At 38.9% G+C, this 23,597-nt stretch overlaps 4 protein-coding genes across 10 annotated transcripts; 3 read left to right on the forward strand and 1 right to left on the reverse strand.

Moving 5' to 3' along the window:
• enoph1 (enolase-phosphatase 1) lies at positions 1-3,807 on the forward strand. The gene is made up of 6 exons (XM_004566902.2): positions 1-351; positions 1,325-1,426; positions 1,730-1,932; positions 2,106-2,238; positions 2,453-2,576; positions 2,887-3,807. The coding sequence occupies exons 1-6, from the start codon at positions 268-270 to the stop codon at positions 3,024-3,026; spliced, it is 786 nt and encodes a 261-aa protein (XP_004566959.1). The 5' UTR covers positions 1-267; the 3' UTR covers positions 3,027-3,807.
• Positions 3,808-4,497: 690 nt separating this feature from the next.
• On the forward strand, positions 4,498-13,985 carry hnrnpd (heterogeneous nuclear ribonucleoprotein D). 5 transcript variants are annotated; one of them, XR_001167903.4, is made up of 9 exons: positions 4,498-5,032; positions 9,240-9,408; positions 9,771-9,932; positions 10,041-10,172; positions 11,459-11,555; positions 11,916-12,071; positions 12,156-12,249; positions 12,597-12,698; positions 13,500-13,985. XR_001167903.4 is itself a non-coding variant. In XM_012923482.4 (8 exons), the coding sequence occupies exons 1-7, from the start codon at positions 4,866-4,868 to the stop codon at positions 12,221-12,223; spliced, it is 951 nt and encodes a 316-aa protein (XP_012778936.1). In that variant the 5' UTR covers positions 4,498-4,865; the 3' UTR covers positions 12,224-12,249; positions 12,597-13,985. The 5 variants fall into 5 exon arrangements, 3 of the variants coding, with proteins under 3 accessions (XP_012778936.1, XP_012778937.1, XP_076742857.1); XR_013099554.1 differs by having other exon boundaries at positions 12,156-12,698; XM_012923482.4 differs by having other exon boundaries at positions 12,597-13,985.
• Positions 13,814-16,341, reverse strand: si:ch73-234b20.5 (vesicle-associated membrane protein 8). Of its 3 annotated transcripts, none has more exons than XM_012923484.3 (4): positions 16,233-16,341; positions 15,803-15,884; positions 15,251-15,421; positions 13,814-14,389 (listed from the first exon to the last, which is right to left on the reverse strand). In XM_012923484.3, the coding sequence occupies exons 2-4, from the start codon at positions 15,803-15,805 to the stop codon at positions 14,252-14,254; spliced, it is 312 nt and encodes a 103-aa protein (XP_012778938.1). In that variant the 5' UTR covers positions 15,806-15,884; positions 16,233-16,341; the 3' UTR covers positions 13,814-14,251. The 3 variants fall into 3 exon arrangements, with proteins under 3 accessions (XP_012778938.1, XP_004566962.1, XP_004566961.1); XM_004566905.4 differs by having other exon boundaries at positions 15,803-15,842; positions 16,233-16,337; XM_004566904.6 differs by lacking the exon at positions 16,233-16,341 and having other exon boundaries at positions 15,803-16,195.
• Positions 16,342-18,028: 1,687 nt separating this feature from the next.
• On the forward strand, positions 18,029-23,189 carry mat2al (methionine adenosyltransferase II, alpha-like). The gene is made up of 9 exons (XM_004566903.2): positions 18,029-18,550; positions 20,018-20,095; positions 20,497-20,619; positions 20,719-20,831; positions 21,581-21,724; positions 21,834-22,052; positions 22,146-22,328; positions 22,449-22,582; positions 22,662-23,189. The coding sequence occupies exons 1-9, from the start codon at positions 18,475-18,477 to the stop codon at positions 22,762-22,764; spliced, it is 1,173 nt and encodes a 390-aa protein (XP_004566960.1). The 5' UTR covers positions 18,029-18,474; the 3' UTR covers positions 22,765-23,189.
• Positions 23,190-23,597: the final 408 nt, after the last annotated feature.

Raw genomic sequence — 23,597 nt, forward strand, 5'->3', positions numbered from 1 at the left:
ACCGCCGCCTACTGGCGTGGAGTCTGAACTGACGGAGCTGGCCATGTGTGCATATTACTGCCCTGTTTGTTAGCTGTGAAGTGATTGCTAGTTAGTGGCTTACCACCAGATATATTTGTTAGCGCGTGCATAATCTGTAGTCTGCTTGATCTGTTAGTCTTGTAAAAACAGCGAGGACCGGGTCCAGCCTGGTTCTTCCGCCGCGGTGCTGCTAATTAGTAAGCTAACGTCAGCTAACAAGAGCCGTTGCAGACTCACCCAGTAAAAATGGCCACTGTTTCTATTCCTGCCTGCAGTAGTGCCCTGCTGCTCGACATTGAAGGCACCACCACACCGATTACATTTGTGAAGGTAAGCAGCGTGAAATGCAAACGAAGTCTGCACGGTTGTGCGGCTATGCTAACAGCTGCCTGTCACCGGTAGCACACATCTAAACCAACAAAACTTCACAGGGTCTCTCTATCTCCTGAATATAATGCAATTTTATTGATTTGCTTCTACAAATGTCTATATTTGCTTTATATAACCAGAAATACCGTTTGACAACGAACACACCTAACGCTGCGTTCATGTCACACAAGAAGTGTTGTAATTAGCAGTTTCATGTAATGTTTTTACTTTCATGGAAGCCTCTTTGCTTTGTGTCTTAGAATACGGAAGTGCGTTAGAAATAGACATGGACATGTGAAGTCACCATTCACAATGCTCATCAACATTGAGCTACACACTGTTGGGTTTTTCAAGAGCTACATTGAACCACATTTGCGTAGGTTAAAAAAAACTCTTCTCTGGGTAGGCAAATGTCTGTGCAAACAGACACAACAGCTGTACCATAAATGAAGGAAAAGGCTTTTAAAACAGGAATCAATAAACATTGTTCTGTTGGTATTTTCCAACTAGAGAGACTGAATTAGAGCCTAAGCATAAGATCTCTAAGAACAACATGGTGATTTAACAATCCCATTTTCAAGTTCATCGGCTTTCCAACACGGGAAACAATCACATTTCTCTAACGTTTGTTGTATGTTGTTATTTATTTACTCATGTATGCTGCCTGACTGCTCGGATCAGCTGGTTGTTGTTTGTTTGTAAGTCTTTGTAAGGCCCCCTGGTGGACAAACTATGGACATCAACTCTGGTTGAAGGATGTTTCTCCCATCTCTTCTGTAGTTTCTGTTATTAAAATTAAAATTTATTCGCTGCTATAAATACGGATTGGCAGATAGGTGATCTCGATCTGCTGACAAATCACTCAGGCTCTAGTGTGGGTTTTATGTTTTATTTATTTATTTTTGCTGTCACGTGTCCATATTTTCATTTCTAGGATATCCTTTTTCCGTACATCAAAGAGCATCTTGAGGATTACCTGTCCACTCACTGGGAAGAAGACGAGTGCAAACAAGATGTTCATCTACTAAAGAAACAGGTAGCTAGCAAACATGTTTTTAAGTGTGATTCCCTACTGGAAGAATGAAATCCAGGCTGTTACTCAGCCTGGCAGGAATGCAGTTTGTTATTTATCAGCAGCTAGTGAACAAAGGAGGGAAAACCTTTATTTGGGTACTGAAGAATTCTTACATATTCAGCTTCTATCCTTTATTTTCTGAATTGCTTGCCTTTTTTTTTTTTTTTTTTTTAATGAATATTGACATACCTGTTTTAATCCACCAAGTAAACCAGGGAACATCCCTTAGTGCTCTTTTAACAAAAAGGCTGACTGTCACGGCAGATTGAAGAGGACATGAAACAGAACCGGGCGTGTCCTGTGCACACTGTGGACCAGACAGTTCACACAGATGAGGAGAAGGCCATTAGGGAAGTAGTAGAAAATGTTCTGTGGCAGATGGCAGCAGACAGGAAGTCCACAGCGCTCAAACAGTTTCAGGGTCACATGTGGAGGTCAGCTTATGCATCTGGGAGAATCAAAGGCGAGTAAGTACACTGATCATTTTCCTCACTTTTGAAATTCATATACGCTTTTACTCGGGTTTGGGTCATAATTTGGTTTGTTTGTCAGAAGTAGAGATAACCCGCCACCGCCACCGCCACCCCACAAAAACATAATAATAAGCTGCTTTTTTTCCCCCATCCCTTTATAAAATCAGGGTCTATCAGGATGTAGTTCCATCTATCAGAACATGGAGAGCACGTGGCCTGAAAGTCTACATCTACTCTTCTGGAAGCGTGGAGGCACAGAAACTTCTATTTGGATACTCTGTTGAAGGAGATCTTCTAGAAGTTTGTTCCCCTTTCCTACTTTAGTGCAAACACAACCTTTGCTTACACATAGTTTCTATTTTTATTTTATTTAATTTTGTTTATTATTTTTTTATAAGAAGGTAACATTTTTGTATTGGAGGAGCTGTTAATGGCTAAAACAAATTGTAAGCTCTTGTTGTTTTTGTTATTGATATTGTCTAATCTGATGGTTTGATTTTTTTTTTCTTTTCAGTTATTTGACGGTCACTTTGACACCAGTATAGGGGCTAAAGTGGACGCAAAGAGCTATGAGAGAATTGCAGAGAGGATTGGCTGTCAGCCTGAGGAAATCACATTCCTGACAGACGTCACCCGGGGTAAGTATGTTAGCAATGATAATATTCTCCGTTTGGTCTGGTGTTTGTCTGCTAGTAAGATAACATAAAGACTACCAGGATGAATAGATCGGTGGGACGAAGGCAGTGATCGGCAAAGTGAGGCTTTGTGAAACACTGAAATGTTCAAAGTAGTCGTTTTGTGTTGAGGTTTTGAATCCGTCTGACACCCGTCTTCAAAGAGACTCCTATTGGCCACTTCTGTTTATTGTCACGTCTTGATAATAATATTCTGTTAAGGGCAAAAAACTGTGTACTTTTTTTTTTAACGTGACTGCATTTGTCATTGCAGAGGCCAAAGCTGCAGAAGAAGCCGGCATTAATGTTGTGGTGGTGGTCAGGCCTGGAAACATGGAGCTGACAGATGAGGAGAGGGGCCATTATAACCTCATTACCTCCTTTAGCCAACTTCAGCTTACAGGACATGCTTAACAAAGTGCGTAGACAGATGACTTCGTGATGACCTCTCCTCTTATTTTGCCCCCACCTTTTTTGCAATTCTAGTGTTTTATTGTTTTGGGGGGGGTTTTCTTCCACATTGATGGGTGACGAGGGACTGGCGATGCTGCTGGGACTGCTGGCAATCAATGGGGCTGATTATGAAATTCCAGTCTTTAAAGGTGGCTCACTATCCAGTTCTTTCAGGATGCTTTTCTCATCAATAGAAACGGATGCACCAAGCATTATAGGAACACAAATGGGACTTCAATGTCATTGGACCATTTGATTGAATGGGAAGCTGTTGCTTTACATTTACAAGCCTGAAGGAAACTGCACATGACATGTGAGACTAGCTTTTTACCTTTTAGATGAACTGTATTTGACTGCCACTCTCCAAATGTATATGCGTGAACTGTATTTCTTAACCATTTTGTAAATGTTCATGTACCATTTTCCTTCCTCTCTACCCAAACAAATGTGTCGCAGACGTATGAAGTCCTGTGCAGTGAGTGAACTGTCTCGTTTTAGAAAGTATAATTACAGTATAGATGCACTCAGCAGAATGAGAGTCTTCATTTGAAACTTTGTTTGAATGTCTTAATTAATCCCCCTCACAGGTGATGGTGTCTATTTAAATGTGCCATACTTGTTGTTCATTTGTAATGTTGATCTTGGGAAGTGAAAATACTGAAACATTGCCAGACTCTGTGTGAAACATTGTTGGTATTATTCAGGAAATGGACTTCTAATAAATGCCTTGTCTCCCCCAGAAGCCTGACTACTTCTTCTTCAGTCCAAACTGTTTTTAAAAAGTGCTTCCAAATTGAACAGTAAGGATTACAAATGGCTAAACCACAAAAAAGAAAGGAAAACAAAAAACCCTTAAAGGTGCAATTTAAAATTGGTGCTTTGATAAGTAGCTTGTGTCAACATAACACTGGTTTGTCCCAATAGGTAAGTGATTTTAACAAGCAGCAGAAACATGCGTCTTCAGAAAACCTTCAAGTTTTGCTCAAGATTACTTAAAGAATGACAAAAGTCTGGCTCCTTGGAAGAAAAATATAAATAAATGAGGGGTGAGACTTTTGCACAGTACTGCAGTCATGACATTAATTAATTAATCAATTTTAGGACTGTTAGATTCTGCATCTTATGATATTCTTTAACATGCTGATGGGTGGGTTGGTTATTTGATTCATCAATCATGATGAATCTACTTTTTGTCTTTGGTGTATTATTGACCAAAAATTTGTTCAGAGTATAAATTACTAACTGAAAAATGTCTTTTACATAATTCTGCTTTTTGGTTTGCTCTGTTCCTTACTTTTTGCCTCAATTATTTCCTTTTTTTCATCTGTATTTTTGCAAACGGCTCTACAAAAAAGAGGGAATTAAGCCCAAAATGTACTATTTGTTACATAAAGAAGGGGGCGCGGTCTAGCTTTCACGTCGGTTTGACAGCCGTTTTTAACCGACGAAGAAGAAGATGACGGCGACGAAAACAAAGCGACGCTCATAAGTCACCTCTCAATATTATCGTAACTTCAACCTAATTTTTTTTCATACCGAGCGTTGTTTTCTCCAAATTCATACTAACCCCACATTGGATTCACGTAACCCAACCAGTTAGCTTGTTCTAACTAGCGACGGACATTTTATTTAACAGCATATGATATCAAAATATTAGCCAGCGACTAGCCTGTCATCAGTTAGCTGACAGAAGCCAGACAGTTAGCTTAGCTCCAGCAGAGATATCTGACGTAGCTTTGAGTTCAGAGCCCTTTAGGGGTGAAGCTTTAGTTTAAGTCTTGTTCCAGAAAAACCCGAAACATGTCGGATGATTATGAATTAAGCGACGACCCGAACATGATGAGAATGGAGGAGGATGGAGAGGCGAACAGTGACGACCCGATGTCAGCAGCGGGGGACTGTGGCCTTATGGGGGGCGAGGCCGAAGGATCAAGGATCGACGCCAGTAAAAACGAGGAGGATGAAGGGTATGGTGATGGTGAAGGGTGGATAGACTCAGGTTCACTGTTGATAATCGAAAAGATGCTGTAGCTGCAGGACCGGATTTTTGCAGGACCTGGCATTGTTATTGTTGGGTACTACTTTATTCATTAGGAGGGGTGATTATTTTAACAAGCATTCATAAACTAAACATTACACTAGAACGATTTCCGAGGTGTTTGAGTGTTACCGGTTTGCTATTTTAAAAGTTTGGGTTTTAAAAGGAAATGTTAGACTAAAGTAAGTGATATTTTCAAATATCATTTACTTTTGAATGTTTGTTATTATTTTCAGTTTTCTGTTTAGAAAAACAGCTTTGCCTGTTGTTCAGAAAATCAAAGTATGGATGTCAAAGGAGCTTGCAAAGAAAAGCGTCTTGACTTCTTTAAGTTGCTTGAAGACGTTTCACCTCTCACCCGTGAAGCTTCTTCAGTTCTAAGGTCAAATGGTGGAGAGTCCCAGATATAAATCTAGTGGGAGTAACCCCCCACAGAGGGACAAAAGGACCCCCTGATGATCCTCTAATCGCCTGAGCCAAGGTGTGAAACTGGGTGTGGGTCCCAATCAGCCAGAGTTTCGGGTGAGTTCATTGTGAAACCTGGCCCCACCTTATGCGAATTCCTGAGATCAGATGGCCCAGGATGTGAGTGGGCGTTAAGGCGTCTGGGAAGGGATCTCAAAACTGGATTATAGATGGCAGAGAGTTGGTGTCGTAAACCCCCGCCTCTGTTCAAAGATGGTCGCTCACAGTGGACATAGATGGCTTCTTTCACTCCTCTTTCAAACCATCTGTCCTCTCTGTCCAAAATGTGAACATTGGCATCCTCGAAAGAATGTCCTTTATCCTTAAGATGCAGATGGACTGCTGAGTCTTGTCCTGTGGAGGTGGCTCTTCTGTGTTGTGCCATGTGCTTGTGAAGTGGCTGTTTGGTCTCTCCAATGTAGAGGTCTGGGCATTCCTCGCTGCACTGTACAGCATACACCACATTGTTAAGTTTGTGTTTTGGCGTTTTGTCTTTCGGGTGAACCAGTTTCTGTCTGAGCGTGTTGCTGGGTCTGAAATGCACCGGGATGTCATGCTTGGAGAAAACTCTCCTGAGTTTTTCTGATACACCGGCTACATAGGGGATGACAATGTTCAGACAGACGCAACAACAACCGCTGTACAGTGCAGCGAGGAATGCCCAGACCTCGCATAAGGTGGGGCCAGGTTTCACAATGAACTCACCTGAAACTCTGGCTGATTGGGACCCACACCCAGTTTCACACCTTGGCTCAGGCGATTAGAGGATCATCAGGGGGTCCTTTTGTCCCTCTGTGGGGGGTTACTCCCACTAGGTTTATATCTGGGACTCTCCACCATTTGACCTTAGAACTGAAGAAGCTTCTCGGATGAGAGGTGAAACGTCTTCAAGTAACTTAAAGAAGTCCAGATGCTTTTCTTTGCAAGCTCCTTTGACTACGATGACCTGGATGACTGAGAACCTTCACAAAGTATGGATGCATATACAGAGTATTGGTTTGTTATTGTCCTGTGGTGTGACAGAAAATGATGCAAAGAATAGGGTGAAGTATAGGCAAATTATCCGTTTTAGCGACGTCCAATGGGAGCACTAAAAAGAAGAAGATTGCATTAGATTACCAATCATTGATATTGGCTAATAATTAGCAAATGTTTAAGTGTTGGCAATATCAATCAAAAGTGGAGCTAATGGTTCCAAAATTGTATGAAGAGCATACATTACAGTGCAGGATTTTTGTTTCCCTTTTTAGGAAAGGTGGGAAATAAAACCCAAAATAAAGTCACAAGACTTACAAAATATATATATCGCCATCAGCTGTGAGTCACAGTCCTTTTATATCAACCTGGTCACTGAATCCCTTAATTAAAAATAATTAGAACAGGTTCAATTTAGGGAATATCTTAACATTTTATCACTGCAGTTGTAAACAAAACCATCTTTCTTGATAATAACACTGCACTGGTTGGTTGCAGGTCTACAGTACTTCACTGGTGGATTTATATGCATGGTTTTCCTTGCAATAAAGTGATTGATTCTGATATAGAAAGGGGTTTTGGACTTACACCATTTAAAAATCACCATCACTTTAAAATAACAAAACAATTACCCCACGTTTCATGATTATAGTTGAATTTACTCAAGAATAAATACATTTCTCTTTATCAAATGGTCATAAACAACAGAAAGATGTTAACAGGCTTCTGTTAAGAAAGGGAACAGATTCTTTGCCCTATTTTAATATGGACAAAACATGTTTATATGTGAAGGCCCATTTTGAGCTAAGAAAAACCCTTGTATGTGTTCACATTTTGATTGCACATAAAAGATTAAATCAGGTCCTCATTAGTCACCTAATGAATGGAGAATCTGCTGTGTTTGATATTGTATTGTCTGGATGTAAATTGATGATAAATTACTTACTAAGCAAGTTACATAGATTACTTGTAGCAAATGAGGGGACCTTTGAGCAGCCCAGCTGTTTAAAGAAGCTTGCATACAGTGGGGCAAAAAAGTACTTAGTCAGCCACCGATTGTGCAAGTTCCCCCACTTAAAATGATGACAGAGGTCAGTAATTTGCACCAGAGGTACACTTCAACTGTGAGAGACAGAATGTGAAAAAAAATCCATGAATTCACATGGTAGGATTTGTAAAGAATTTATTCGTAAATTAGGGTGGAAAATAAGTATTTGGTCACCTCAAACAAGGAAAATCTCTGGCTCTCACAGACCTGTAACGTCTTCTGTAAGAAGCTTTTCTGTCCCCCACTCGTTACCTGTATGAATGGCACCTGTTTGAACTCATCATCTGTATAAAAGACACCTGTCCACAGCCTCAAACAGTCAGACTCCAAACTCCGCCATGGCCAAGACCAAAGAGCTTTGGAAGGACACCAGGAAAAGTATTGTAGACCTGCACCAGACTGGGAAGAGTGAATCTACAATAGGCAAGCAGCTTGGTGTGAAAAAATCAACTGTGGGAGCAATCATCAGAAAATGGAAGACATACAAGACCACTGATAATCTCCCTCGATCTGGGGCTCCACGCAAGATCTCATCCCGTGGGGTCAAAATGATCATGAGAACGGTGAGCAAAGATCCCAGAACCACACGGGGGGACCTGGTGAATGACCTGCAGAGAGCTGGGACCAAAGTAACAAAGGTCACCATCAGTAACACACTACAACGGCAGGGAATCAAATCCCGCAGTGCCAGACGTGTTCCGCTGCTGAAGCCAGTGCATGTCCAGGCCTGTCTGAAGTTTGCCAGAGAGCACATGGATGATACAGCAGAGGATTGGGAGAATGTCATGTGGTCAGATGAAACCAAAGTAGAACTTTTTGGTATAAACTCAACTCGTCGTGTTTGGAGGAAGAAGAATACTGAGTTGCATCCCAAGAACACCATACCTACTGTGAAGCATGGGGGTGGAAACATCATGCTATGGGGCTGTTTTTCTGCCAAGGGGACAGGACGACTGATCCGTGTTAAGGACAGAATGAATGGGGCCATGTATCGTGAGATTTTGAGCCAAAACCTCCTTCCATCAGTGAGAACTTTGAAGATGAAACGAGGCTGGGTCTTCCAACATGACAATGATCCAAAACACACCGCCCGGGCAACAAAGGAGTGGCTCCGTAAGAAGCATTTGAAAGTCCTGGAGTGGCCTAGCCAGTCTCCAGACCTCAACCCCATAGAAAATCTGTGGCGGGAGTTGAAAGTCTGTGTTGCTTGGCGACAGCCCCAAAACATCACTGCTCTCGAGAAGATCTGCATGGAGGAATGGGCCAAAATACCAGCTACTGTGTGTGCAAACCTGGTAAAGACCTATAGTAAACGTTTGACCTCTGTTATTGCCAACAAAGGTTATGTTACAAAGTATTGAGTTGTATTTTTGTTATTGACCAAATACTTATTTTCCACCCTGATTTACGAATAAATTCTTTACAAATCCTACCATGTGGATTCATGGATTTTTTTTTTTCCACATTCTGTCTCTCACAGTTGAAGTGTACCTCTGGTGCAAATTACTGACCTCTGTCATCATTTTAAGTGGGGGAACTTGCACAATCGGTGGCTGACTAAATACTTTTTTGCCCCACTGTAGAGATCTTATAAAGCAGTCTCAACACATAGACACCACCTGCTTATTTTTGTGTGATTTGTCAACAGGAAGATGTTTGTTGGAGGCCTCAGCTGGGACACGACTAAGAAGGACCTGAAAGATTACTTTTCAAAGTTTGGGGAAGTGGTAGACTGCACGTTAAAGCTGGACCCCATGACTGGACGGTCAAGGGGTTTTGGGTTTGTGCTCTTCAAAGAACCTGAAAGTGTTGATAAGGTATTATCCTGTTCACATAAGGGGATGTGTGTGGTTTTTTTTTTTTTAATTACCAGTAAATTTGCTTTTCTAACAGACATGAACTTGCTGTGATTGTGCAGTTTCATGTCTGTGTGGGTGGCTTTTTTTTTTTTCAGTTTTATTTAATGATTAGCAGAAAATTTTAATATTTGGCCTTTTTTGGCAATTTGGATTTAAATTAGAATGAATGTAACTATACTACTGCGCGGTTTATGAATACAACCTATAAAGTTTGAGCTCAATGATGCCCAAACAATCAAACATCCGTTCCGCTAAATCAAAATGAAAGATGAAATATTCACGTATGTACATTTTTGTCAATGGTCTATATTGCTTTACAGGTTGCCTCACAGAAAGAACATAAACTTAACGGGAAGGTGATTGACCCCAAAAAAGCCAAGGCCATGAAGAGCAAGGAGCCAGTAAAGAAGATCTTTGTTGGTGGTCTCTCTCCTGACACTCCTGAAGAGAAAGTCAGAGAGTATTTTGGTGCCTTCGGAGAGGTGAGTGACTTGTGAAAATTAGATTTTGTTTGATCTTTTCCCCCACTTGTTCTGTGTGGCTCTGCAGGGCTCCTATTTGCCCATTAAATTATGTCTTAATGTGAACAGGTGGAGTCCGTTGAGCTTCCCATGGAGAACAAAACAAACAAAAGGAGAGGCTTCTGTTTCATCACATTCAAGGAGGAGGAGCCAGTAAAGAAGATTATGGAAAAAAAGTACCACAATATTGGATTAAGCAAGGTACAGTCCTTTTCTTTTAGGTCCTATATTATGTGTTTTTATTTTTCAGAATTTCCCCCCTTTTTATATGTAGAAAAAAGTCTGCGATGCATATGTTGAAAAGCTGTATGTCTTCTCTCACTCAGTCTCTCCCTACCGTTCTGTCTCTATTACAAATAAATAAATGAAACATTAATACATTAATTTTAAAAAACCCCGTTAGTTTACCTGAACTGAGGCCACTCTCATTGTCTTATCAAAGCAGCCAGACTCCACTTATAAATTTTATAGCTGATCAACCTGTTGCTTTACTGCTGCATCAAAAGGTTCGTTTATGTGACTTTGGTGTTTTAACATGATAATTATGAATCAAACTAAGGTGTTAAACACCAGAGCCACACAGCAGCGACGTGACAGCAACTAAAGCAGCCCTGTTCTTTTCAAATGTAGATAATTTGGCTAACATAATTGTTAGCTTTGACTGTATACACAGTCAAAGCGTGTCAAAGCTCTGGGGAAAAAGAAATGCTGAGGATAGTGACTTTGTGGAATTATTACAGACAGATTAGTAACCTTTTAAAAAGTACTGTGTGGGTGTTACTTTATATGCTTCAGTGCACTTAAACTCATCTGGCTTTCTGTTAGCATTTACATCTGTTTGCTTCTTTTCTAATCTCTGTACTCATTCAAATTTACAATAACTGTGCACTCATGGGTATATTTTTTGGATTCTGTTGTAAGACAAGAGAACTACTTTGAAACATTGACTTTAATGTGGTCCATTACTAACGGAGAGCTGTTTACCAAGAGGCTGCTCCCCACCAATGAAATTTAGATTTTTGTAACTGCAGCACTTTGTTGGACAAACTTTGCATTTATATATGTGAAAAAACAAAGATCGTGCAGGCAATTTGGCTGTATTTTAAAGTAAGAGTGGTGTGCAGGGAGAAAGTTGGAAGCTACAGTGTGTCTCATTCTGGTCTGTTTGACAGCAGTATAGTGTAAATGAGCTGGGCTGCTCCTATTGGCTGCTTCTAACTGTCACTCACAGACCCTTCTTTAAAGGGGCGGATGCACAACCAATCCTAATTTAATTTAAAGCTACAGACACTGAAATTGAAATGTGTGTGTATGTATATATAGATAGATAGATAGATAGATAGATAGATAGATAGATATGGAGAGATAGATAGATTTATGTATATATATATATATACATATAAAATGTGTACGAACATGGAAGACTTGTGTGAATTTGTGGTGAATTATGGGACCTTAATTTGACTTAATCTGGTAATTTCTTATAGTGTGAAATAAAAGTGGCGATGTCTAAGGAGCAGTACCAACAGCAGCAGTATTGGGGTGGCAGAGGAGGATATTCATCTAGGTCTCGGGGAAGAGGTGGTGAGTGTAGACTGTTTTGCATAACTTCTTGCAGGTAAAGATATTTATAAAGCTTACTTGTACAAACTGTGCAAAAAAGTGTTTTCTGTTCTTAAAGATAACAAAGCTTTCTCCTCTGCTAGGCTTATTATGTAAATGTGATGGTAAAACAGTAATTAAAAAACAAACAAACTAAAAACACACACATACAAAATTCTTAACTGTTTTACATTTCTGGGATGTAAATCACAAAATTAGCAGTTAAGTCTGCTCTCAATCTAACAGTCTGATTTAATAATAGAAGATGAGGTTTGACAGTTTCATTTTTAGTTTGAAACACAGGTCAGTTTATGTCAACTTGGTGTCTGTTTTTTGTTTCAGGCCCAAATCAAAATTGGAACCAGGGTTATGGCAACTACTGGAATCAAGGCTATGGAAATTATGGCAACTATGGTTACGGTAATCAAGGCTATGGAGGATATGGTGGCTATGATTACTCTGGTTACAACAACTATTATGGCTATGGTGACTACAACAGTGAGTATAGTTTTACGGCCAGTTTTTTTTCTACTTTTGAAACAATACAAACGTGTGAAATTTCCACTTTGTTCACATGTGCAGATCAATCTGGTGGTTATGGCAAGTCGCCACGACGTGGTGGTCACACGAACAGTTACAAGCCGTATTAATAGGGGAAACCCTCCTCTTGAAATAGGTATGTAATAGTACATATATACTTTTTTGCTTTTAAACTTAAAGTAGTTTTATATTTACTTTGATGTTTGGTAACATTATGCATAATTTCCTCCATAAATTTCTTTTTCTCAGCACCCTGAAGTGCTTTACAGTAGTGGTAACATAGAGGCTACGCTCTTGTGGCGATTATTTTAACAGCCGGCTTCTGCTGCCTCTTTTGCATCTTCTCTTTTTTTTTTAAACTGTAAAGTTAACAGGTAATGTACTGCTACTACAGTAAATGGATGCCAAAGTTAAGGATGTGCAAGGAAACAGAAGGAAGTATGTTGTCTCCTAACTCTGACATACCTTGTTTGTACCTGCCAGCGGAGCTTCCTTGCAGGCCATGAGCTGACTCCCAGATACTCTCAGGGCCCGCTCAATGCGGACCGGGTATGAGAAGCATACGCTCTCGAATGCTGCCATTTGGTATGGTCTTCCAACATCCTGTATCAGCATTTCTAAACTAAACAATATGGGACACGTCCAGCTTTGTCATCTTTCTTTCAATTTTTTAATTTCTTTGCAATTGTTTGTAATGTAAAACGTAAAATATACATATGTAATTGTCATTTTTTACAGGCCCTTACTCCCCCACAAGTAATAATTATAAATCTGAAAAAATAACTTTGTTTTTTAAAGGATACATACAGCTTTCTCTGGACTTTCCAGTTCCTAATGTTAATATATGCATCCCTAATCTTAATTAAAATGCTTGTTTCTTTATTTAGCTCTTGTAGCCAGTAGTCCATGAGCTAAAACCTGGTTCGTATTTGGACTCTACTGTGCTGGGGGATAAAGTGCTTTAATTTGTGTACATGTATTGTTCTGTTTTGTGTTACTCACAGCGATGGAAAAGGCTCCTCCTTTTGTTAATTTTCCTGTAACAAATTTTCCTCTTATAACCTTTGGTAAAATGAGAAGAATCAAAGTGTCACTACATCTCCAGAAAATTTGCATGTAATGCTTTCTTTAATGTGTATTTTTGACCAATCTGAACATTTCTTCCATTTAGTATTTTGGCTTTGACTTCTTCAATTTAATGCACTTCAAGATCTCTAGCTTAACTTTCTAACTTTTTATGTAATATGTTAAAATAATCAGTTTGGTTTTTTTCTTATAGTTTTTTTTATTACATTGGACATTATAAACACAGGGGATTCCTATTGTTTTGCAATCTTACCCTCTTTGTTTGTCTATAGCTGATTTATTGTTGTTTGTTTTTCATAGGTTTCAGAGTGATGAAAGTCTACCGTGCGCTGTTGGAGCGTTGGCCAGAGAGATGATGGCATCCAGCAAAGATTACTTAGCTAGTTGTAAGACAGTAATTGAAGAACACCGAGACCTACAGTACATTTTCTCTATACCTACTGAGTATTTCATTGTTATGCATTTATTTGGATTGCTGCAATGTTTGATCAGTTTGCTTTCCTCATCCCTTCGTTTTTTGTACTTATGTCCAAATGCTAACTTGTGAACCGCTTCATATATTCCATGACTGAAATGTAACATTGGTTGGAACAAATCACTCACATATTCAGTAATGTGGTAGCAAAGATACAAAATGTGTTATTACAATTCATTATCTTTATCATATTCATCAATCATATATTAAATATGTTATTACAGAGTTTGACAGTCATAAACATACAATATATATACAGTGTATTGGACATGAAGAAATGCGACAAATAAAAATAAACACATTTGAATTTCTGTTCCATTAATAGAGTGGTTTTATGTCACACACGTAAGACTGTTGGAGTGTTAAAGTATTTCAGCTAACTTCATATCACTTCAATCTCTGCTGCTCTCAATTTCTTTTTCACATTATGTTGTCACAAAATAACATAATCAACAATCATTAGCCCTTTAAATTTACATGTCTTTGCTTAAGCTGAAGTGATCACTTGCAAGAGTAATTCAAATGCCGGTAAGCGCCATGTTTGTAGCTTTCAGCCTTGAGTAGGTAAACGTGGAATTTATATAACTTTTGTGGCAGCAAGGATGATGAGGATGATGATGATCAGCACAATCACACCGATTAGGATCATCATTTTAACATTTTTCCACCAGTATTTTCTGGCCACCCTTGTGGATGTTCTCTGGAATGAGTCAGCCTGAAAAGAAAAAAAACTGCCAAATTAAACCCTGATATTTGAGGAAGCACATGCGTCGTTTAAAGACAAGCAATCTCCAGAAGCCCTATAAAGCATCAACCATTTGCAAGCTTTAGAGATGAACACGAAGGTTTCTGATTGAGTGATTACAAAGTGATGAAGAATGATGAATGGATAATTAAAACAGGGACCCTAAAATACTAGAAGAACAAACTGAGTTTTTGTTTCCCAAGGATGGTTACATGTATTGCAAAGATGTAAATGTGCATGAAATACTGAAATATTAAGTATCTAGTGAGAACAAGTTACCATACATATATAAATAATTGAGATGAAATAGATACTAAACTAAAGGGGTGACCGCAGTAGTGTATAACTGTTTAAACATCCTAGCTAAAAGTAACAATAAAACATTTAAAAGTGGGTGAGCGGTAAAAAAGAAATGTAGTTGAATAGCTGAAACAGGTAGCAATGTGTGGGTTATTTTACAAATTTGGTCTGTAAATGAAAGCAAAAGAAAACAAAGGTTTATAGGGGAACTGGAAACTGCTAGGGACGTTTCCCTAATCAGACAACAAACTGTAAAGGTTAGGAAACTGCTTTAGTGTCAAATAAGGCATTTTATTATGACTATATGTATCAGGAGCAGGATTTTCTTTTTAAATCTCAACCCGTCTAGTTACAAACATACCATACTATCCCCAGAAATCATGAAATCACTCAAAGTATCTGAAAGCTTTACTTTATGAACAAAAAGCATAAATATGCTTTGTAGCACAGCTAAACATAATATCTTCATATATGATAAAAGATAAAATGGATTCAAGCTTCTTCCTAAAAGGCCCACGATCGGATACTTACAGACGCCTGCAGGTCATCCGTCTTGCCAATCAGATCATCTAATCTGTCGCCTCTCTCCAGCACTTTGTTGATGTTGTCTGTCAGAATAACTTTAACCTCATTTACCTGACCTTGCACTTGGTCAAGCTTAGAGGCCGGAACAGCGGGAGTTGGCTGAGAATGTTGGTCAGCCTGTGAAAAATGGTGGAAATTGATTCACTTTTAGTGCTGTTGGTCCCTTATCCAAACATTTACTACCATGTGTATGCCACTACAGGTCTGCCGGGCAAATGGCGGTGCTACAGTCCCTGTATAAGTTATTTCTAAGAACCAAACCTTACTTCCTGCAACTGTGCTAACAGGAAAAAGTGCTGTCAAGTGTCAGTAAGTTTACCAAGGCCTGTGTCACTGCCAGATGAGCACCATTGTCACAAAGTAAATTTTACTTTCAAAATTTTGATACGGGATTGTTCAATAATGTCAAGATTGACATCAAGTCACCCTCAGTCATCAATAGAAGAGCAGTATATTAGGCAAAAATGAAGTTATAGTCTAAAAATAACATCGACTTACCATAGCAACACTGTTTCCTGGTCAAAACAGCAAAATCCAGCTTCGAACAAAAAAAGGAAATCTTCAGACGAGTTCAGTCCAACTAATTTAATAAACAAACATAGAGATCTGTGTTTCGGGTCATACAGCAAAAGCTGGACAAACGTTTCCTGAAGGTTGCACCTCTTCACAGTTACTTATTAACTAACAGTTGCCGCAATCAAAGTCTCACTGTTTTACCAGAACAAGTCGCCATCACCAGAGAGAACTAAATTTAGTCGAACATGAACATGCAGTACTTTCATTTCCTGCTTTTGAGGAACTAGGCCGCTATATGATCACTACATAAGAGCAAAAACAGCCACCCTGTTTAGTTATTACAGACAAAGAAGATTGAAGTTAAGCTGGTAAATAAGTGTCTACTGGTTTTAGTTCTGTGTGGTTTACATACCATCAGCTGTCAGAGTGGTAAATGCAGGCCAGTGTTGAGCTGATATGTCTGGGCAAAGTACTCTGTGTTTGCGGCAGAGGGATATTTGCAAGGCAATAAAGGGGTGTATTCACTCGGCTGCTCCACTTCATTTCCTCATCCTGTGTTGTGCAGTTTGTTATTTCACCAGTGTAGCAGCCCACACATGACAGTTTCAAAGTTCTGTTGTGAAATTATGCTTCATTCTAACATATTCAAGCGTCGGTTTAGTGCAGGTTAGCCCCTTTTTATGTAATTACTAGAAAACTTTTGAAAATATGTTATATAAAACAGGTCACAAGACGCACTATTTACCAGTGTCTGTAAGCTGTCTCATCAATGTATCATATCTATTTCTGGTCATTTTTGCATGGCCTTTGCCTTTTTAAATCGTCTTCGGTGATTCAGAAATAAAGCTGCAATATGGGATACAAGTTGAATATTATTTTAACAATATAACCGTTAGATTAACACAGTGGGTTAGCCTGCGGGGCCTGGATATGTTATGTGTGTAGGTTTTGTATGTCTTGTTTTCACACCAAATTGTGCTTCATTTACAGTTTTTTTTTTTTTTTTGCTGTTTCAGCTTTCTTCCCCCACAGTGCAACACAGTAGTGTTTGTGTGCATGTGTGTTCATTTGTGTGTCATTTTTCTGCTGAAAGGACAAGGAATAACTGAAGATTGTGTAGCAGTCAAAGAAAAATAAAGCATTAGTAACACATAAATACTGAAGCCATTCAACCATTAATTCTATTTACTGAGCTCAGGATGTACTTCTCTAATAAAGAGGATCTGGGTGTGAGTTGTGGGAACTGATCATTGAGAGGGAGAATGCTTGCCAAATACTAACAGTAGCTGTGGATTACTGAAGTGGAAATAATAAAGACAAATCTTTAAGTGTGCATCAATGCTGGCTTGCTTGAAGTCACTGGTACAAAAAAGGTAGCCTTAGGCTGAAAGGGAGAGGACAGATACAGGTTGGTTACTTGCCAGATGAAGTAATGGGTAGGACTGCAAACTGAGGGGTAAAGGGAAGCAGGTGTGTGAATGGGTGTGGCTACAGATCATGGGTTAGTGCAGATAAGTGAATCAGGTGACTGGGTGAGGAGCAAAGTCTGATGGCATCTGGTGGACAGATGGAGAAGCTAAAAGAGTGAATACTGAACAGCTAAATCACAGAAGAAACTAATATTACAAGTCTTTGCATCACTAAACATTATGTTTCTTTTCTTTAATATGAAGCATTAAAAAAAGTTGTATCCATGGTCTTAATAGGCTTATCCAGCTACAATCACAATGCAAGCAAGTATTCATAATTAGTTGAGTTACACACAGTAAGAGATTTGAGTAAATTGCCTCTGTGTATTTCTCTTTGGAGCGCATGCTTTTATAGAACCAGTGTTTTGTCTGTAGTTTTATTATTACATGATGAACAATTAATCTAGAAAACGTGGCTCTAGAAAACTTTACATTGGGGGCAAAGAGGTCTAGGCAGTGTCGCACATGTCTCTTCAGTGAAGTAGTAAAAATCCCCTTTATGCAAGTGGAGTCAACAAAATATCCACAAAAACACTTTAAAACGATTTATTCTAATATAATCTCTTCTAAGAAAACAAACCCGATTTTTTAGGTAGGTAAGTTAAAACAGTTAGTTTTTTAAAGTAACTTTTAAGGACATAAAACTGTAAGTGGGGGGTGGGTTCAGCTGGTGGGCACCTGTAGATCCGCCCCTGCCCTGTTAAGTGGCTCAGTCTAAATATATTCCATATAATTTTAGAAGCTGGGAATGTGTTTTCTAGAAAAGTCTTCATTTGTTAGCCCAAAGCTGTGAGATACATGGAGTGGGAGTGACAAGTTCAATATAAAAAAGAAAATGCATCCCAACAGTGCCACCTTGAGGCTGCCCGAGCTTGCAAACATTCCTTCTTCAGCCATTACAGCTGTTTGCAGATCCTGAAACGGAAATTACTTCTACGGTGTGCTGATGTATCGTGTTTTCCTGCACGACTACTGATGAAAGGTTTCATCAGTTGCTTTCTGGAGTTTCTAAATCACAGTTATCTTCAACCTTCAGAGTTAATCATTGCTTTATATAATCGGCGCCGGCGAACATCACAGGCAGCTTTCACTTTATAAAGCAAACCTACATCGGTACGATTGCCCTTTGCTTCATTTTGACCCGCTGAATTCAACTTTTCTGCAGCGACTGTCGACGAGCAGAAGATGAACCAAGGTAGCGGAACCCGCAGCGGGAAGACTTTCCTGTTCACGTCGGAGTCTGTTGGAGAAGGACACTCCGGTAGGCTAGTGCTGTACTCATGTCTCACAGTGTAACGAACAATGTCCAGCTAGACATTCACACATGGATGTATCAGAGACACTTGGACATGTCTGGACATGCACACATACATTGTCTGTCCTTGTAACTCACCACAGCCGTGATGTTAGCAAACTACACAAGTGTATGGAAGATCATTTTACTCAAAACTGATATTGGGGGCAAATAATGATGGTCAATTAACACTTCAGTTATTTCCGTTAAATGAGAATATGAATGTTATAATATTCAAAAATTTATTTTTGCGGCAGAATAATTAAATGTTATATCCTAATTTCAATTTTTTTAAAATATAAATAAAATGAGAACCTTAAATAATTAAGATGTTTTTTATAACTAACACTAGAGCGTGAAATATAATTTAAACCAAAATTGAAATTAAATATGCAAATTGCCAAAAATGTGACATAAAAATTTATTTAAAGTAGTTTTAATATTTAAACAAGATTGAAGCTTCAATACTAAACATACTTTAAACATCTTTGAAAAGAAAGCATGATAATCTCAAAAGGTGGGAGGAGAAAAATATTTATTGGAAAAGTTCAGCATTTTAGAAAATATGTTAAGTGGTTTTCTTGGTATGATTAAGTATACAATTATGATGCAAACTAAGTAGCTTGTAGAATCGCCTTTATTAGTGGTGACTTGAAATAATCTATGACTTAATTTTTCATCATTGTGGAGGAATTTTGACCCACACTTCTTTAATACATCGCTTAGTAAAAATAAACATTGTATGCACACGGGTGTTCACTGCTCGTAGACCCAAATTACACCTTTCTTGGCTGCTACTTCGAAGCACATCTGTCCTGCGTGCTGCACAACAACATTGAATATTTAGTATTTACTGCTGTTTACACTTAGCTAGATTAATGTGATGGTGTTGTGTTTAGTATGTTGCTTTGTTTTGGGGTTTTTTTGTCTTTTTTTGCTTGTTTTCTATTCTTCTCTCAACAGGTGATCCAGGAGATTTTTATTTTTTTTCTCCCCCCCTTTCTCACTGTCCCTCTCCCCTTCTGTTTTTCCTTTCCTTCCTCTTTCTTTCTCCCTTTCCTATCTCTCACTCATGTCTGTCCCGTCTGTAACATCTGAAAATAAAATATAATAAATAATAAAAACAAAGATCGACCAAATGGACCAATACGGCAATGCCACGATGATCCATTTGGCAAAGTAAATCCATTGGGTATCCTTGTTGGTCTTCAGACAACAATTCTGATGGCTAAAGAACCAAATGGGACAGGCGAAATTAAAAAAAAAAAAAAAAAGTAAAAATAAACATTGTTATCATATTTTATATATTATTATCCTTCTACAACATATCAGGATTCAAATTGAATACAAATCTGCAGAATGTATTTATTTTATTTCACTTTACTTTATTGTTGCCCAATTAGAATTTTTTACATACTGATTTTGTGTTCACAGATAAAATGTGTGATCAGATTAGTGATGCTGTGCTCGATGCGTACCTAAGTCAAGACCCTGACTCTAAAGTGGCCTGTGGTAAGTTTCCAGTTTTATTAGATTGGCGTGATAACGTTTTCACTACTTAGTAAGATTTCCGTCAGGAATTCAACACAGAAATTCCAACTCATCTGCTATTGTTATGTGAACGATGAGAGTTGTTGGTGGAGAATGGAGCATGGATCGTGGTGTGTCAGAACTAATAGTACTAACAGATCTTTAGAGTGAATAAAGTTCAATTAGTTTTGAATGTAGCTGCAAAGGTAGGCTAATTTGGTAACTAATAATTAAACAGTGTTTGCCTTTTAGATCAAAGTTCAGGTCAGCATTTTTCTTCTGGGTTCCTCTTGGATGACGAAATAAATGCAGTTTCAGATAACAAACCATCTTCTTCCTCTCTTCCTGAGACTCGCTCACAGTATTCGTTTCAATTTTTACAGAATGTGTGGCAAAGACTGGCATGATTTTACTAGTTGGAGAAGTAACATCCAAAGCCACGGTAGACCTCCAGACAGTCGTGCGAAACACCGTTAAGAAGATTGGCTATGATGACTCCTCAAAAGGTAAACTATGGATGAAATTGGTATTCTTTTGATTACGTGGTTTTACAGAAAGTCAGAGTCAAAGAGTGTTGCTGATATTTTTTCAACTGTGATGTGCAGGCTTTGACTACAAGACCTGCAATGTACTAGTGGCTCTGGAGCCGCAGTGTGCGGAGATCTCAGACTGTGTGTTCGAAGGCAGGGATCAGGAGGATATCGGTGCAGGGGACCAGGTTCAGTATTTGATTTTCAGCCACCATGTTTGAATAAGTATTTTGGAGTTGGGGCTAGGATTAGGAGGCCAATAATAAACACATTAATCCTTTTTTTATGTTTTTGGTTCAGCAGCAAAGGCATAGGAAATTCATAAATCAACAATTTTGTAATTTAAAGATGAAAATATTGAAAAAAGTCATAATTCTGATTGTAACTCTTTTGACATTCAAATACTGAAAACTACCCATAAGAAACGACGTCACAACTTTCATACATATTTTTGTGTAACTCTTACTGTCTCTGATCTCTTTAATGAAGTAGAACTATTTCTTCCCAAGTAAATTATTATTTACATTTTTTTGCTATAATATTCATAAAAGATTAATGTGTGTGTGTGTGTGTATATCATGTAACCACAAGGAATTTCCAGTTTTTCAGAAATCGTGAATAAACTGATGATTGGCGCTACTCCCTCGCCTCCCTTTAGAATTTTTAAATGGTGTATTCACCGAAGGACTGTTTGAAAAACTTGATTTTTAGCACTAAATAAAAAATATGGGAAAAGGGGGTCAAGGCATTACCTTCACTACAGGGTTTCATTTACTTGGAATGACTGTGTAAGCTTATTTGTTGAGATATTCAAGTGGCAAACCAAGCAACAACTTATTTGCAAAACACTTCATATTTTTCAGAGACATAATTTGTAAATATTTGCAATTAAAGATTTAAATACAAACTGTTATGTAACTGGCCTTTCACCCTTAAGGGCTTGATGTTTGGCTATGCCACGGATGAGACTGAGGAGTGCATGCCGTTGACCCTGCTTCTGGCTCATAAACTGAACTACAGGATGAAGGAGCTGTCGCGGAATGGAGACTGTCCTTGGATACAGCCAGACTCCAAATCACAGGTAAGCTTTTTCACAAGGAAAATCTTGCACACTTCATCTTTTTTGTGTTTTTCCTTTAATATTATGGATGAAACTATACCCTCTCTGCTTTTTGGTTTCTCTTCTGTAGGTCACCGTGGAGTATCGAGACAACATGGGAGCCATGGAGCCCCTGCGTGTCCACACTGTGGTGATCTCAGTACAGCACAGTCCTGACATCACCCTGGAGGAGATCAGATGCAACCTAATGGAGAAGGTGGTGAAGGCTGTCATTCCTGCCAAGTACCTGGATGATAACACCATCTACCATCTGCTGCCGAGTGGGAAATTCCTTTTTGGGGGTCCACAGGTTAGGAATGACTAAAGCCTGTAGTAAATTGTGATTTTCATCCGATGTGAGGGCATGAATGATATGCCTTTGACATTTTTTATACATCAACAGGGAGATGCGGGACTCACAGGACGTAAAATCATAGTGGATACCTACGGAGGATGGGGTGGGCACGGAGGAGGGGCTTTCTCTGGAAAGGACTATTCCAAAGTAGATCGGTCTGGAGCTTATGCAGCACGTTGGGTAGCCAAGTCACTTGTCAAGGCTGGACTATGCAGGCGAGCTCTCGTTCAGGTGACAATCGAATGGCATTAAGGGGATCAACGTGTAAAGAAAGTATTTCACTCTTTATTCGCATCACTGTTTTTGTGTCTAACGTGTGATAATTGGTGTCCACTCTGCCATGCTCTTAAGATCTCCTATGCTATTGGTGTGAGCCATCCACTCTCCATCTCAGTGTTTCACTACGGCACATCTAACAGAGACGAAGACGAGCTGCTGCAGATCGTACAGAAGAACTTTGATCTGAGGCCTGGAGTGATTGTGAAGTATGTGCAGTTTGTCCTAGTTGCATCTGATAAAGATAAGAGATTCTTTTATTAACAGTGTAGCACTTCGCTTTTACAGAGAGCTGGGACTGAAGAAGCCAATTTACCAGGCCACTGCCTGCTACGGTCATTTTGGCAGGAAGGAGTTCCCTTGGGAAAAGCCGAAGACTCTGGTGTTTTGAGTTTAGTGTTGAGTGTTTTCTAGTTGTGTCCTAGTAAAGTCCGCTTAGTGTCACATAATCAATAATGTCTAAATTCACCTGTTTAAATGTCTTCTCTCTGTTTAAGTGTCTCCTCATTTCTGGCTTCAAACTGCAAAAGCCGTGGCCACCACCTTTTATAACAAAGATTAATTACTATTTTTTTAATTAGAAAAAAGCAACACATTGATGTATTGTTGTATGATGGTTACTGTAAAACATCTGAAGATAAGTGTCACTTTTATACACACTGTCAAAATTCAGAATCTATATCTGTACTATACATTTATTGATTAAAAGGCTGCAATAAAAACAGACTTTTATTATAATATCATGTAACACTAATACACTAATTTGAAATACTTCAAAGATGGAGTGACCAATAAAGTATGATCTGTATCATGTAACCACCCACAAATATATACAGATACTAACCAGTCTACATATTCACTCTAAAAAAATATTGCTTTGGCTCTACCAAGTGGACATGAACATCCATCTACTTTTTCCACTTACCCAACTCCAGGTGAACTTATCCCCGACATAGGGAGACAGCCATTCACAGTCCCATTAACACCTATGTGCACGTCTTTGGACTGTAAGAGGAAGCTCGAGAAAGCATGCAGGGAAGAGGGTGAACATGCAAACTCTACACAGGAAGGCCCCAGCTGGCTCCTGGAGTCAAACCAGAACCTTCTTACTTCTTACTTAGTCCACAGTACCAACTGCCGAGCTGTCCTGGTTATGAACAGTCAAACAATCGTTTTGAGATGCATGGTGAGAACAAACAGTACACTGGCAAGGAGACGTTTATT

Source organism: Maylandia zebra, linkage group LG7 (genome assembly GCF_041146795.1).
Source record: "Maylandia zebra isolate NMK-2024a linkage group LG7, Mzebra_GT3a, whole genome shotgun sequence".
Taxonomy (NCBI): domain Eukaryota; kingdom Metazoa; phylum Chordata; class Actinopteri; order Cichliformes; family Cichlidae; genus Maylandia; species Maylandia zebra.

Coding starts and splice junctions, on each gene's coding strand:
- si:ch73-234b20.5 (XM_012923484.3), bottom strand. Junction 14,390..15,250: donor CGGATGACCTGCAGGCGTCT/GTAAGTATCCGA, acceptor TTTTCTTTTCAG/GCTGACTCATTCCAGAGAAC.
- hnrnpd (XM_076886742.1), top strand. CDS start 4,866: ATGTCGGATGATTATGAATTAAGCGACGACCCGAACATGATGAGAATG. Junction 5,033..9,239: donor AAAAACGAGGAGGATGAAGG/GTATGGTGATGG, acceptor ATTTGTCAACAG/GAAGATGTTTGTTGGAGGCC. Junction 9,409..9,770: donor AACCTGAAAGTGTTGATAAG/GTATTATCCTGT, acceptor ATTGCTTTACAG/GTTGCCTCACAGAAAGAACA.
- enoph1 (XM_004566902.2), top strand. CDS start 268: ATGGCCACTGTTTCTATTCCTGCCTGCAGTAGTGCCCTGCTGCTCGAC. Junction 2,239..2,452: donor TTGAAGGAGATCTTCTAGAA/GTTTGTTCCCCT, acceptor TTTTCTTTTCAG/TTATTTGACGGTCACTTTGA. Junction 2,577..2,886: donor CCTGACAGACGTCACCCGGG/GTAAGTATGTTA, acceptor TTGTCATTGCAG/AGGCCAAAGCTGCAGAAGAA.
- mat2al (XM_004566903.2), top strand. CDS start 18,475: ATGAACCAAGGTAGCGGAACCCGCAGCGGGAAGACTTTCCTGTTCACG. Junction 20,832..21,580: donor ATATCGGTGCAGGGGACCAG/GTTCAGTATTTG, acceptor TTCACCCTTAAG/GGCTTGATGTTTGGCTATGC. Junction 22,583..22,661: donor AGGCCTGGAGTGATTGTGAA/GTATGTGCAGTT, acceptor TCGCTTTTACAG/AGAGCTGGGACTGAAGAAGC.